Source organism: Sturnira hondurensis, unplaced genomic scaffold (assembly GCF_014824575.4).
Source record: "Sturnira hondurensis isolate 20B ecotype Veracruz unplaced genomic scaffold, ASM1482457v3 Scaffold0009125, whole genome shotgun sequence".
Lineage (NCBI taxonomy): Eukaryota > Metazoa > Chordata > Mammalia > Chiroptera > Phyllostomidae > Sturnira > Sturnira hondurensis.
The window spans coordinates 3,007,777-3,021,168 of NW_028081756.1; the positions used below are offsets into that span (position 1 = coordinate 3,007,777).

Below are 13,392 nucleotides of genomic sequence, written 5' to 3' on the forward strand. Positions count from 1 at the left end.
AATATAATGTTCTAAAATTGATGCAAAAATAAAATTTCTGAATATTTCTATAAATCTCAAATAAATTGAAGAAGCAGTTAAAAATCTTCCCATTCAGTGAAAAAGAGTGCGGGGAGAAACATAAAATTTTATACACATGTTCTACCAAACATTCAAAGAAGTTATTATTTTAATTGTATATAAAATTAATAGGGGGGATATTCCCTCTTCTTTTATACTCCCTTATTTATTCTAGGAAGCTATTATAACTTAAGTCCAAAAAAGACTTGGAGACACAATAAAGAAAAACTATATGCCTATTTCACTCATGCATATTTATTCAGAAATTCTAAGCAAAATATTAGCAAATTCTAACAGTATATAAAAAAGATAATACACCAATGACTAAGTCATCAGGTTTATCCAAGAATGCAAAGTATTTTAATATTAGAAGATATTTAATGTTATTTACTCATCAATGGCTTAAAGAATAAAAACATACTATCATTCTAATTTATTATACAAAATGGTACAGAAGATTTAAAAAGGCACCAAAATAAAATTCTGGAGTTGAAAACTAAACTGAAATAAATAATCTCATGGCTTTAACAGCCATTAATACATAGCTGCTGGAGAAATTAATAAACTGAATTACAGTTAAAAATAAATGAATAAATATTCACTTATGTACATACATACAACCCCAAAGAAGCATGAAAGAAAAACACAGAAGAGAGGAGACATAAAGAATACATTGAGGTCTAACATACATTTAACTAGAGCCCTTGAAAAGTGAGAAAATGGAACTGAAGCAGTATGTGACAAGATAATGGCTCCAATTATTCTGAAACCAATTGAAGGGCTTAAATTAAGTTTCAAAAATCTCAACAAATCCCCGGCAAGATAAATAGTGCCTCTATACACAGGCACCTCAAAGCATTTCCAATCCACGCTACACTCCTGACTTGCCTGGGAAGGTCACTCGACCGGTCTGCGCCTTAGTGTTGTTAATACACAATCATAACAAAATACAACCTATTTTGTAGAGATGATAAAATGATTAAATGAGATAGCACGTGAGAAGTGCTTAATATGTTGCCTGATGCATACTTTTCTGTAATTGGTTGTAAATATTGGCTATTCTCATTTATCAACACTTTCCATACCAGGTTGAAATCCTGTTTACCTGGCTGTTAAGGCGGCTAAAGCAAGTTGTCTCCAAACACCACTGCACCCTTTTGCACCCCAGCAGTGGGCGCACCTTAGGAGATACAGACATCTAGAAAGGGAAATTCCTCACCCTCCCTCATTACACCAGGCACTGGGCTGGGAGTGGTAAGGAGGATCCTCAAGCTCCACCCTCACCCTCCCTGACCACACCCAGTCACGCCCACTCCTAAGGGCCTGAAGCGCAGTTGCCTAGCAGTGTGTGTTGCGCTGTAGCCCAGGCAGGCGGCCCAGCCATGCCTAAGAATGCAGTGGTCACCTTGCGCTATGGCCCATACAGCGCAGTTGGCCTGTCTGTGGAGCACCGCACGTTCCGCCTGGAGGGCCTGCAAGGTGGGCAGCCAAGCGCCAAAGGGCCACCAACACCAACCTGCGTGTGCCCAGGTATACCCTAGCCTCTGAGCATTTGTGCAGGGTGTGCCTTCTGTCTAGACCTTCTTCTGTTCTCAGGCCCAGACCCACCTCTTTTGAAAAATCTCCTCTGAGCCCTCACCACCCTGGGATGATTGAGCATCTTTCTCTGGCTCCCTCTGATTCAATATAAGAGTGGGAACAAAACAAACGTGTGAGCCCACTGGGTGCTAGGAAGTTTACACAAGTTATCCGGTTAGAAAGGTTAGAAAGGATTACACACTAAGCTTTACACTGTGGGAAACTCAGGATCAGGAATAGTAAGTGACTTTTTCAAGGTCATATTGCTGGCTGGAGAGTGGTGGGATGTCTGTCCCCTGATCATTCGTTAACAACCTTTTTTAAAAATATATATATTTATCTCTAGAGAGGAAGGAAAGGAGAGAAGGGGAGAAATATCGATGTATGGTTGCCTCTCATGAGTCCCCTGCTGGGAACTGGCCTGCAACCCGGACATGTGCCCTGACTGGGAATGGAACCACGATCGTGTGGTTCACAGGCCTGTGCTTAATCCACTGAGCTACACCAGCCAGGGCTGTAGCAACCTTTTTATGAGCAGCTAATATGTGCCAAACACTCCTCCAGTTACCTGGGACATACTAGTGAACAAAGATACATGTCCTTGAAGTGACCTTCTTATTGTTAACTACTAATGGACAGTATTGCTAAGACTCTGATAGAGAAACATAGTCATAGTGGGCCCCACAACTGGCCATAATTGGAGGAGGAGGGGAAAGATCTGGAAAGGTTTCTTACATTTGAGTTCAACTTTTAAAGAGTAAGCAAGCAGTAATTAACCAGGTAAAGAGAAGAAAGAGCATTCTAACTGAAGGAACTGATATCTGCAAAGGCTGCAAGCATGAACAAATGATGTGTTTGTTGAACTGATGGGAAGATGAGATTGGAGAGGTAGACAGGAACCAGATCCTGCAGGGCCATATGAAAGTTTTTTGTGTTTTTTTTTTAATTTTTATTTATTTATTTATTTATTATTTAGAGGGGAAGGGAAGGAGAAAGAGAGAGAGAAACATCAATGTGTGGTTGCCTCTCAAGGACCCCACACTGGGACCTGGCCTGAAACTCAGGTGTGTGCCCTGACTGGGAATTGAACCAGTGACTATTTGGTTCCCAGGCCTGTGCTCAGTCCACAGAGCCACACCAGCCAAAGCAGCCATATAGAAGTTTTAAGCAGGGGGATAAAACTGTGGCTGCTATGAGAACAGATTAGAAATGGTCAAGAATGAAAGCATGGAGACAAGTCAGGGAGATATAATAGTAGCTTGTACCAGGATAGCCATAAAAGGGTGGTAGATGAAAGTAAAATAATGTATTCCCACACTGACTGGTCTAGCTCAGTGGATTGAAAGGGTTGCGAACAAAAGCGTTGCCAGTTTGATTTCCAGACAGGGCACATGCCTGGGTTGCAGTCCAGGTCCCCAGCATAGGGCACACGAGAGGTAACCACACATTTATGTTTTTTCTCCCTCTCTTTCTCTCTCCCTTCCTGTCTCTCTAAAAATAAGAATAAAAATGTTTAAATGGTACTTCCTAAAAAAATACAGAGTAGAGGCAAGGGTCAAGAGGCTTCTCTCTGGCCCTGGCTGGTGTAGCTCAGTGGATTGGGTGTGGGTCTGGGTTGCAGGCCAGTTCCCGGCAGGGGACACACAAGAGGGAACCATACATTGAAATTTCTCTCCCTCTCTCCTTCCCTTCCCCTCTAAAGATAAATAAATTAAAAAATTTTAAAAAGAAGCTTCTCTCTGGATCCAGTCAACTCTGGCTTGAGTCAAGTGCTGATGGATGTAAGTGCTCTATACTAAAACTGAGAACACTAAGGATGTTCAATTGGAGGAGCATGCTCCATTTTTGAAATTATTAAATTTCAAGTGCTTTCAGTTATGTAGGTGGAGCTGCTTAGCTCTATTGTTCTGGAGTTCAGAGAAAAAAATCTGCCCTGAAGATAGGAAGGTATGAGTCATTGACTTGGGGAGGACATATAGAAGAAGAAGAGAGCCTGAGACTGAGTCTTCATGAACTCCATTATCTGACCTAAACCCAGAATTTTCCAGGCAAAATACCTTGGGAGTGCAGAAAACACAAAATTAACAATCAGGGAAGCCTTCCAAGAGAAGGTAGCATTTGAGTTCTATTTAGTTTAGAGTGTGGGGAGGATTTCAGTCATCAGAAAAAAATGTTTTCTCTGAGAGAAGAAATGATTGAGACGTTTCTGTTGTAAATAGCTCAGTATTATTTGGTAATCCTTAAAATGTTTTGAAGCCTTGGCTAAGGACACTGCCTAAATAACTGATTTTTTACTTCTTTGCCATCTGATGAACTAGGCCTATCCACAAAACCTTGACCTCATAACCACTTTTAGTAAAATAATGAGACTAAGCAACTGCAGCAGTTTTAGTAGATCTAGCTTCCAGTCAAGATGGTGGTGTAAGTAAACACAGTACTCAGAAACTTCCACAACCACATCAAAATTACAATTAACTACAGAAGAACCATTATTTAGAACTGCCTAAAATATAGCTGAACAAAGCCCTATAACTAAGGTATAAAAGATAAACCTCAGAATAAACACTAGAACTGGTAAGAGAGATAGAGATGCAGAACAGGCTGGTCCCACACATACACATAGCAGTTAAAAATCATGAGGACTATCTCAGATGCTGAGGTCCTCCCATGGGTCCAGTCCCACACCAGAACCCCTAACCCAGGGTTCCAGTGCCAGGAAGAGAAGTCTCCAAAACTTCTGGCTGTAAGAACCATCCAGGATTGTAGCTCAGTGAGATAGAGGGCTTCTGGAGTCCCAACCTCTTAAAAGGCCTGCACATGGACTTACTCAGTCTCAGTTGCTCTGAGTTCCAGCACTGGGGCAGCAGCTTGAAAGGCATTAGGGACTTAAGGGAGAAAGTGAATTGTCTATCTTCAGGTCGAAGACTGGGGCGGCAGCTTTCTCCCAAACAGAAGTGCTAGCAGAGGCCATTGTTCTTTTGCTAAATATTCCATCCACAAAACTGGCAGGCAGTGCTATATTTGAGTCTCCAACAACCTGGCTAACAATGTACATCCCACCATAGTGATTTCCTGAGACCCTGCCCCACCCAACTTGTGGTACAACTAAGACCTTTCCAGGGGCTTTCCATACAAACAACCTGTCTTGGCTCATGCTGCTGACTTTCCTAAAAGCTCTCAAACAAGAAGCACCTTGCCTCTGTGTACCCTGTACTTCTTGCTAAGTGGCATCAAGCCCAGCACTAACAGCAGTTAGGCATGGTTCACAGCTTGACCTGTCCTGCACAAGTAGCAGCCATCTGCAGGTTGCTTTATAGCTCATGCTGGGTGGCCCCAGACAGAAAAGAAGTGGCAATTGATCTTGGCCTGTATCTCCCAGAGGCAGTGCACCCAGTGAATGGCTTCAGACCATGCCAAAGTACCACCCAACCACCCAATGAACAATACACTCCAGGGGTAGACTCAAGGTACTTGAGTACTGGTAAAGTAAGTTCTGTTCCATGAGGTAGGTCCTGCACTGCTAATTCTCCACACTGGTTACAGCCAGTCCTCACAGGCCTGGTGGTAAATCTATGCCACTGACATGACAACAGCAATCAAGGCTCAACAACAACAGGAGAGTATACATAGCCCACACTGGGGGCTTATCTGGAGCACCCAGCTCAGATAAGGTGACTGGGCAGGCTGCATGACACCTACTACAAAAAGCCACTCTACCAAGCCTAGGAGACATAGCAGCTCTATTTAATACAGATAAACAAACACAGGGATGCTTCCAAAATGAGCAGACAAAAGAACATGTCCCAAATGAAAGAAAAGAACAAAACTCCAGAAAAAGAACTAAACAAAATAGAGACAAGCAATCTACCAGATACAGAGTTCAAAACACTGATTATAAGGATGCTCAACTTAGCTCAGTGGATTGAACACAGGCCTGCGAACCAGAGGATCGCAGTTCGATTCCCAGTCAGGGCACATGCCTGGGTTGCAGGCAAGTTCCCTGCAGGCCAACTCCCAGCAGGGGATGCATGAAAGGCAACCATACATTGATGTTTCTCTCCCTTTCCTTCCCCTCTAAAGATAAATAAATAAATCTAAACAAATAAAATCTTTAAAAAAAAGGATGCTCAACTTAGGGAAACAGTAGAAGGATTTAGTGAGAACTTTAACAAAAGAAACTAGAAAAGAAGGAACAAACAACATCCAAAGTGTGTAGAAGGAAGGAAATAATAAAGAATAGAATGTAAATAAGTCTTAAAAATACAATAGAAAAAAATCAATGAAACCAAGAGCTGATTCTTTTAAAAAAATAAACAAATTGAGAAACTTTAGCCAAATTCACCAAGAAAAAAAAAAGAAAGGGCCAAAATAAATAAAATCAGAAATGAAAGAGGATAAGTGAAAACTGACCCACAGAAATACAAAAGATTATGAGGAAATACTATAAACTACTGTATTCCAACAAATTGGACAGCCTGGAAAAAATGGATAATTTTCTAGAAACAAACAATCTTCAAAGACTGAATTAAGAAGAAAAAGAAAATCTGAAGAGACTGATAAATACTAGCAAAATCAAATCAAGTAGTCAGAAAAGTCCCAACAAACAAAAGACCTGGACCAGGTAGCTTTAATGGCAAATTTTACAAAAGCATTCTAAAAAATTGGAGAGGAAGGAAAACTCCCAAACTCATTTTACAAGGCCAGCATTACACTGATACCAAAACCAGACAAAGACACTACAAAAAAAGAAAACTATAAGCCATTATCCCATATGAACACAAATGTAGAAACCCTCAGCAAAATATTAGCAAACTAAATTCAGCAAAACATTAAAAAGATCACACATTATGATGAAGTAGGATTTATTCCTGGGATGCAAGATTGGTTCAATATCTACAAATCAAGTAACACAAACAAAATGAAGACTAAAAACCATATGATCATATCAATAGATGCAGGAACAGCATTTTACAAAATCCAACATCTATGATAAAAAAAATAAACCTTACCAAAGTCAGAATACAGGGAACATTCCTCAACGTAGTAAAGGCCATATACACAAACCTACAGCTAACATTGTACTCAACAGTGAAATTTTGAAAGATTTCCTTTAAGACTGGGAACAGGACAAAGGTGGTAAAAGACCAAACTATAAGACATTGAAGAAAGAAGTTAAAGAAAATACAAATACATGGAAGAACATATTATGCTCATGGATAGGAAGAATAAACATTGTTAAAATGTCCATACTACCCAAAGCAATCTACAGATTCAATGCAATCCTTATCAAAATACCAATGGCATTTTTTAAAAGAACTAGAACAAGTCATAAATATGGAACTACAAAAGACCTGGAATAACTAAAGCGATGTTGAGATAAAAGAACAAAATTGGAGGTATAATACTACCTGATATCTAACTACACCATGAAGCTATGGTAATCAAAACAGCATAATACTGGAGCACAGACAAATAGATAAACAGAACAAAATACAGAGCCCAGGAATAAACCCACATCTGTCTGCCACACTAGTTAATGACAAAAGCAACACAAATATACAAGATAAGACAGTCTCTTCATTAAATGGTGTTGGGGAAACTGGACAGATGTATGCCAAAAAGGAATTAGAGTACTTTCTTACACCGTATACCAAAATAAACTCAAAATGGATTGAAGACTTAAATGTAAGTTCTGGAACCATAAAACTCCTAGAAGAAAACAAGGGCAATAACACCTTGACATGTTTTTAGCAATATTTTTTTAATATTTTTCCTCAGGCAAGGAAAACAAAAGAAAAAATAAACAAATGGGACTACATCAAACTAAAAAGCTTTTGTACAGAAAAGGAAACCCAAATGATACATCTGATAAAAAGCTAATATCTAAAATATATAAGGAAATCATGACTTCACACACACACACACACACACACACACACACATACATAAGCAATTGAAAAATTGTTTTCAATTTTTTGGGCAGAGTATCTGAATAAGCATTTCTCCAAAGAGGACATGCAGATGGCCAATAGACATAAGAAAAGATGTTTAACATGACTTTAGTTTGTAGAGAATTAAATGTAGAGAACTTCAAATTAAAATCACAATAAGATATCATCTTACACCTGTCAGAATGACTATCATCACTAATCAACAAACAACTAGTGTTAGTGAGATTGTAAACTGGTGCAGCTACTATGGGGAGTCCTCAAAAATTTGAAAATAGAACTACCATATGACCCAGGAATTCCACTTAAGTACTTTTCCAACAAATTGATAGCTGCCAGATAGAAGGTGGTTTATGGGGATGGGTAAAAAGGGTGAAGATTAAGCAGTACAAACTGGCAATTATAAAAATAGTCACAGGGATGTAAAGCACAACATAGGGAATATAGTTAATTGTATTGTAATAACTACATATGATGCCAGGTAGGTACTACCTGGGAGATCATGTTGTAAGTTATATAATCGTCTAACCTCTACACTGTTCAACTGAAACTAATATAAAATAATAATGTAAACTTTAATTGAAAAATAAAATTTAAAAACATATATTCTTATGAATATTTAGTTTTTTTCAGTATACTTTGTTAAAGAGACTGTTCTTTATCCATTGAATTGTCCTGGCACTCATGTCAAAAATCAATTGCCCATAGTTGTGATGGTTTATTTCTGGACTGTCAATTCTATTCCACTGGTCTATATGTTTATCCTATGACTGTACCACACTCTTTTGATTATGTATCTTTGAGTAAGTTTTGAAATGAGGACGTGTAAGTTCTCTGACTTTATTCTTTCTTGATTGCTTGAGTTATTCTGGTCCCTTGAAATTCTGTGTAATTCTTAGGAGTTTTTCTATTGCTGAAAAATACAGCATTGGAATTTTGAGAGAAATTTTATTAAATTTGTATAGTGCTTTGAGAAGAACAGTTGACCCTTGAACAATGCAAGGGTTAGTGGTACTGATGCACCACACTGTCAAAAATGCAAGTATAAATTTTTAATCCTCCAAAATTTAGTCATTCATCAGTATTTGTGAGGGATTTTTCCCAGAACACACCCCTACCCTGGCATGGATACCAAAATCACAGATGTTGAAGTTTCTTATATAAAATATTATGGAATAATGCATACAGACTGCCCTCCACATCTTCCGATTTCCAACTACATATAGAAAATACTATTTTTGATCCTCAGTTGGTTGAATCAGGAGATGCTATGGAGGGCTGATTATATTTATTGAAAAAATAACAGTGTACAAGTGGGCCCCTACAGTTCAAACTTGTGTTGTTTAAGGGTCAAATGTATAGTCATCTTAACAATGCTGTCTTACAATCCATGCACATGGGCTATCTTTTCATTTATTTAGGTCTTAAACTTTTTTTTTTTAGCAATTAGCAATTTAGTAGTTTTCAGTGTATGAAATTTGCAATTTGTTAAATCTTTTACTAAGTGCTTTGTTTTTTTTAGATGCTACTGTAATTGAACTCATTTTCTCAATTACCTTTTCGGATTGTTCATTGTTAGCATAGAGAAATACAACTGATGTGTGTGTTGATTTTGTATCCTTAAACTTCGCTGTTTTGTTCATTAGCTCAAACGGTGTTCTGTGGACTAAAGATTTTCTAGTCTGCAAATAGAGGTAATTTTACTTCTTTCTTTCCATTTTAGATGCTTTTTATTTTTTCTTGCCCAATTTCTCTAGCTAGAACTTATACTATGTTGAGTAGAAGGGGCAAAAACAGGCCACTTTTTCCTGACTTTGTCCTGAAAATCTTGTCCTGTTCCAGATTTTAGGTTAAAAACTTTTGACCTTTCTCCATTGAATGTCATGTCAGCTGTGATGTTTCATATGTGGTCTTTATCATAATAAGAAAGTTTTCTACTATTCTGTTTGTTAAGTATTTTTAATACAAAAATATAGTTTTCAAGAGCTTTCTCTGAGTCAACTGAGATAAATATGGGGTTTTGTATCCTTCATTCTATTAATGAGGTATATTATATTTATTGATTTTCATATATTGAACCAAGCTTGCACCTCTTGGTTATGGTGCACATACTTTTTCTACACTAGTGAATTCAATCCTCTAGTTTTCTGTTGGGGATTTTGCATCAATATTCATGAGGAATATTGTTCAGTAGTTTTCCTATAGTGCCATTTTCTGGCTTTTTTAAAAGTATATTTTATTGATTATGCTATTACAGTTTTCCCAATTTTTTTCTCCCCTTTATCCCTCCTAACCTGTGCACACCCTCCACCTTCCAGTATTCCCTTTGCCCCTGCTTAGTTCATGTCCAGGGGTTGTACATATAAATTATTTGGCTTCTCTGTTTCCTATACTCTTCTTAACCTACCCCCATCCATTTTATGCCTACCAATTACGCTTCTTATTCTCTATACCTTTCCTCCCCTTTCTTCCTCTCCTCTTTCACACTAAAAACCCTCCATGTGATCTCCATTTCTATGGCTTTGTTCCTATTCTAGTTGATTTCTCAGTTTGTATTTGTTTTTGTTTTAGGTTCCATTGTTGATAGTTGTGAATTTGTTATCATTTTACTGTTCATAGTTTTTTATTTAATTATTGTTCAAGTACAGTTTTCTGTTTTTTACTCCCATCTCAGCCCACCCCCCCAGTGCTCCCCACCTCTCTCCCATTTCCACCTGTGCTAGTTTTTGTCCATGTGTCCTTTATACTTGTTCTTGTGAATCCTTAGTTTTTGATCTTCTTCTTTTCCTTAAATAAGTCCCTTTAACATTTCATATAATAAGGGTTTGGTGATGATGAACTCCTCTACCTTGACCTTTTCTGGGAAATACCTTATCTGACCTTCTACTCTAAATGATAGCTTTGCTGGATAGAGTCATCTTGAATGTAGGTCCTTGCTTTTCATGACCTCAAATACTTCTTTTCAGCCCTTTCTTGCCTGCAGGGTTTCTTTTGAGAAATGAGCTGAGTCTTATGGGAACTCTTTGATAGGTAACTCTCTCCTCTTGCTGCTTTCAAGATTTTCTCTTTATCTTTAATCTTGGGTAACTTAATGATGATGTGTCTTGGTGTGTTCCTCCTTGAGTCTAATTTCTTTAAGACTCTCTGAGCTTCCTGGACTTTCTTCCAGAAATTTATGGCTGTAAAGGCCTACAGCCATAGGCCTTTTCTAGACTGGAAATAGACTTCCAGTCTATTTCCTTTGCCAGATTGGAGAAGTTTTCCTTCACTATTTTTTTCAAATAAGTTTTTAATTTCTTGCTCTTCCCCTTCATCTGGCACCCCTATGATTTGGATATTAGAGCACTTAATGTTGTCCCATAGGTTCCTAAGCCTCTCCTAATTTTTTTGAATTCTTGTTTCTTCATTCTATTTCAGGTGAATGTTTATTTCTTTCTTCTGTTCCAAATCATTGATTTGAGTCCCAGTTTTCTTCCCTTCGCTGTTGGTTCCCTGAATATTTTGCTTTATTTCACTTTGGGTAGCCTTCATTTCTTCCTTCATTTTGTGACCAAACTCAATCCTGATTACTAGTGTTTTGAACCCTGCATTAGATAGGTTGTCTATCTCCTCATCACTTAGCTCTTTTTCTGGAGTTTTGATCTGTTTTTTCATTTGGGCCATATTTCTTGGTCTCAGTGCACCTGTTGTATTGTAAGGGGGCAGAGACTTTGGTATTCGCCAGGGTGGGGCAACCCTCTTTGCTGCCCTGTGGCACAGTCTGTGGGGGAGGCATCAGAGAGGGAACAATGCTGCTGGCTCACTCTTCTCTAGCCCCACTTTCCAACTAACTCTCCTGTGAGACTGGGAGTTTTGACCACCAATGCAACCCCCACAGTCTTTTACGCCTAGCTTTGAGTCTTTACTTTCCCATTCAGCCTGCCCTGCCTTGCCCCTGCAGTTTGCAGCCTTGCCATCCATCCTCTCTGCTCAGCTGTCTATCTCCTGTCTCCTATCTCTACCCCTCCTACTGGTCTGGGAGAATGTTGTTTTTTTTTTTTTAACTCCTTGGGTGTTAGAGTTCCCTGCCGTTTGATTTTTTAGCATTTTTGGTTGTTTATTGTTTTTAATTGGTTGTTATCTCTCTTTTGGCTGTGCGAGGAATTGAAGTGTTTCTACCTACACCTCCATCTTGGCTGGAACCCATTGTCTGGCTTTGAGGTCAGCATAATGCTGGCCTCATAGAATGAGTTTGAACATGTCTCCCCCCTCTTCAATTTCTGGAAGAGTTTCAGAAAGATTGGCATTAATTCTCCTTTAAGTGTTTGGTAGAATTCACAAGGAAAGCCCTGTGGTTCTGAGCATTTCTTGGTTGGAAGGTTTCAATCCCCTTACTAGTTATTGGTCTGTTCAGATTTTTTATTTCTTCTTAAGTTTGTTTTGGTAGTTCTGTACTTCTAGGAATGTGTCCATTTATCTAGGTTAGCCAATTTGTTGATGTATAGGAGTTAATACTATTTTCTTACAATCCTTTTTATGGATATATTTTTTAAAATCCTATCTATTTCTGTAAAGTTAGTTGTAATGTACCCTTTTTCATTTATCATTTCAGTTATTTTAAGTCTTCTCTCTTTTCTCCTTAGTCAATATAGCTTAAGGTTTGTCAATCTGTTGATCCTTTTAAAGAACCAACTTTTGATTTTGTTGGGGTTTTTTTCCATTTTTCTATTTTCTATTATTTTGTATTTTGGTCTAAGTTTTCTTGTTATTTTCTCCTCTTAGTTTTGGGTTTGGTTTGCTCTTGTTTTTCTAGTTCCCCTAGCTGTACAATAAGATCATTGATTTGAGATCCTTTTTAGTGTAGGCCTTTACAGCCATAAATTTCCCTCAGAGCACTTTCACTGCATCCTGTATTTTAATAGGTTGTGTTTTAATTTTCAATTTCTCAAGATATTTTCCAATTTCCCTTGTGATTTCTCCTTTGACACATTGGTTGCTTATGAGTGTGTTGTTTAATTTCTAAACATTTTTAATTTTTTTCCAAATTTCCTTCTGCTATTGCTATATAGTTGTATTCCTTCATGAGGAGAAATGATAGTTCGTAGATATTATTTTAAAATTTATTTAGATTTGTTTTGTGGTCTAAAATATGACCATTTCTATAAAATGTTTCATATGCACTTGAGTAGAATATATACTCTGCCTTTGGTGGAATGTTTTATATATGTATGTTAGGTCTAGTTGGTTTATAATGCTAGTTAAGTCTATTATTATTATTATTATTATTATTATTATTGTTGTATTTTTAGAGAGAGGGGAAGAGAGGGAGAAAAACATCAATGTGAGAGAGAGACATTAATTGGTTGCCTCTCATACATTCCCAGACTGGGACTGAACCCACAACCTAGGCATGTGCCCTGATGGTAATCAAACTAGTGACCTTCTGCTTTGCAGGATGACACCTAACAAACCGAGTAAAGCTGGTTGTGGCAAGTCCTCCATTTTATTTTTATTGCTTGTATTTTTATATTGTTGTTCAAATACAGCAGTCTGCATTTCCTTCCCATGACTCCCCCTTGTCCTACCCATCCCCACCTCCCACCCTCTACCCTGCCCCCTTTGGCTTTGTCTATGTGTCCTTTATACATGTTCCTTGATGACCCTTCCCCTATTTTCCCCCATTATCCCTCTCCTCTACTTATTGTCAGTTTATTCTTTATTTTAATGTATCTGGTTATATTTTTCTTGTTTGCTTGTTTTGTTGATTATGTTCCTGTTAAAGGTGAGATCATATGGTATTTGTCCTTCAACACCTGGCTTATTTCAC

At 38.0% G+C, this 13,392-nt stretch overlaps 1 protein-coding gene across 1 annotated transcript in view; it reads left to right on the forward strand.

Annotated features, from left to right (window-relative positions):
* The first annotated feature begins 1,442 nt into the window (after nucleotides 1–1,442).
* CUNH10orf53 (chromosome unknown C10orf53 homolog) overlaps nucleotides 1,443–13,392 on the forward strand; it is a 42,099-nt gene continuing 30,149 nt past the window's right edge. Inside the window, exon 1 of the mRNA XM_037056652.1 lies at nucleotides 1,443–1,539. Coding sequence (XP_036912547.1) covers nucleotides 1,443–1,539 — 97 coding nt within the window. The remainder of the gene's footprint in view (nucleotides 1,540–13,392) is intronic.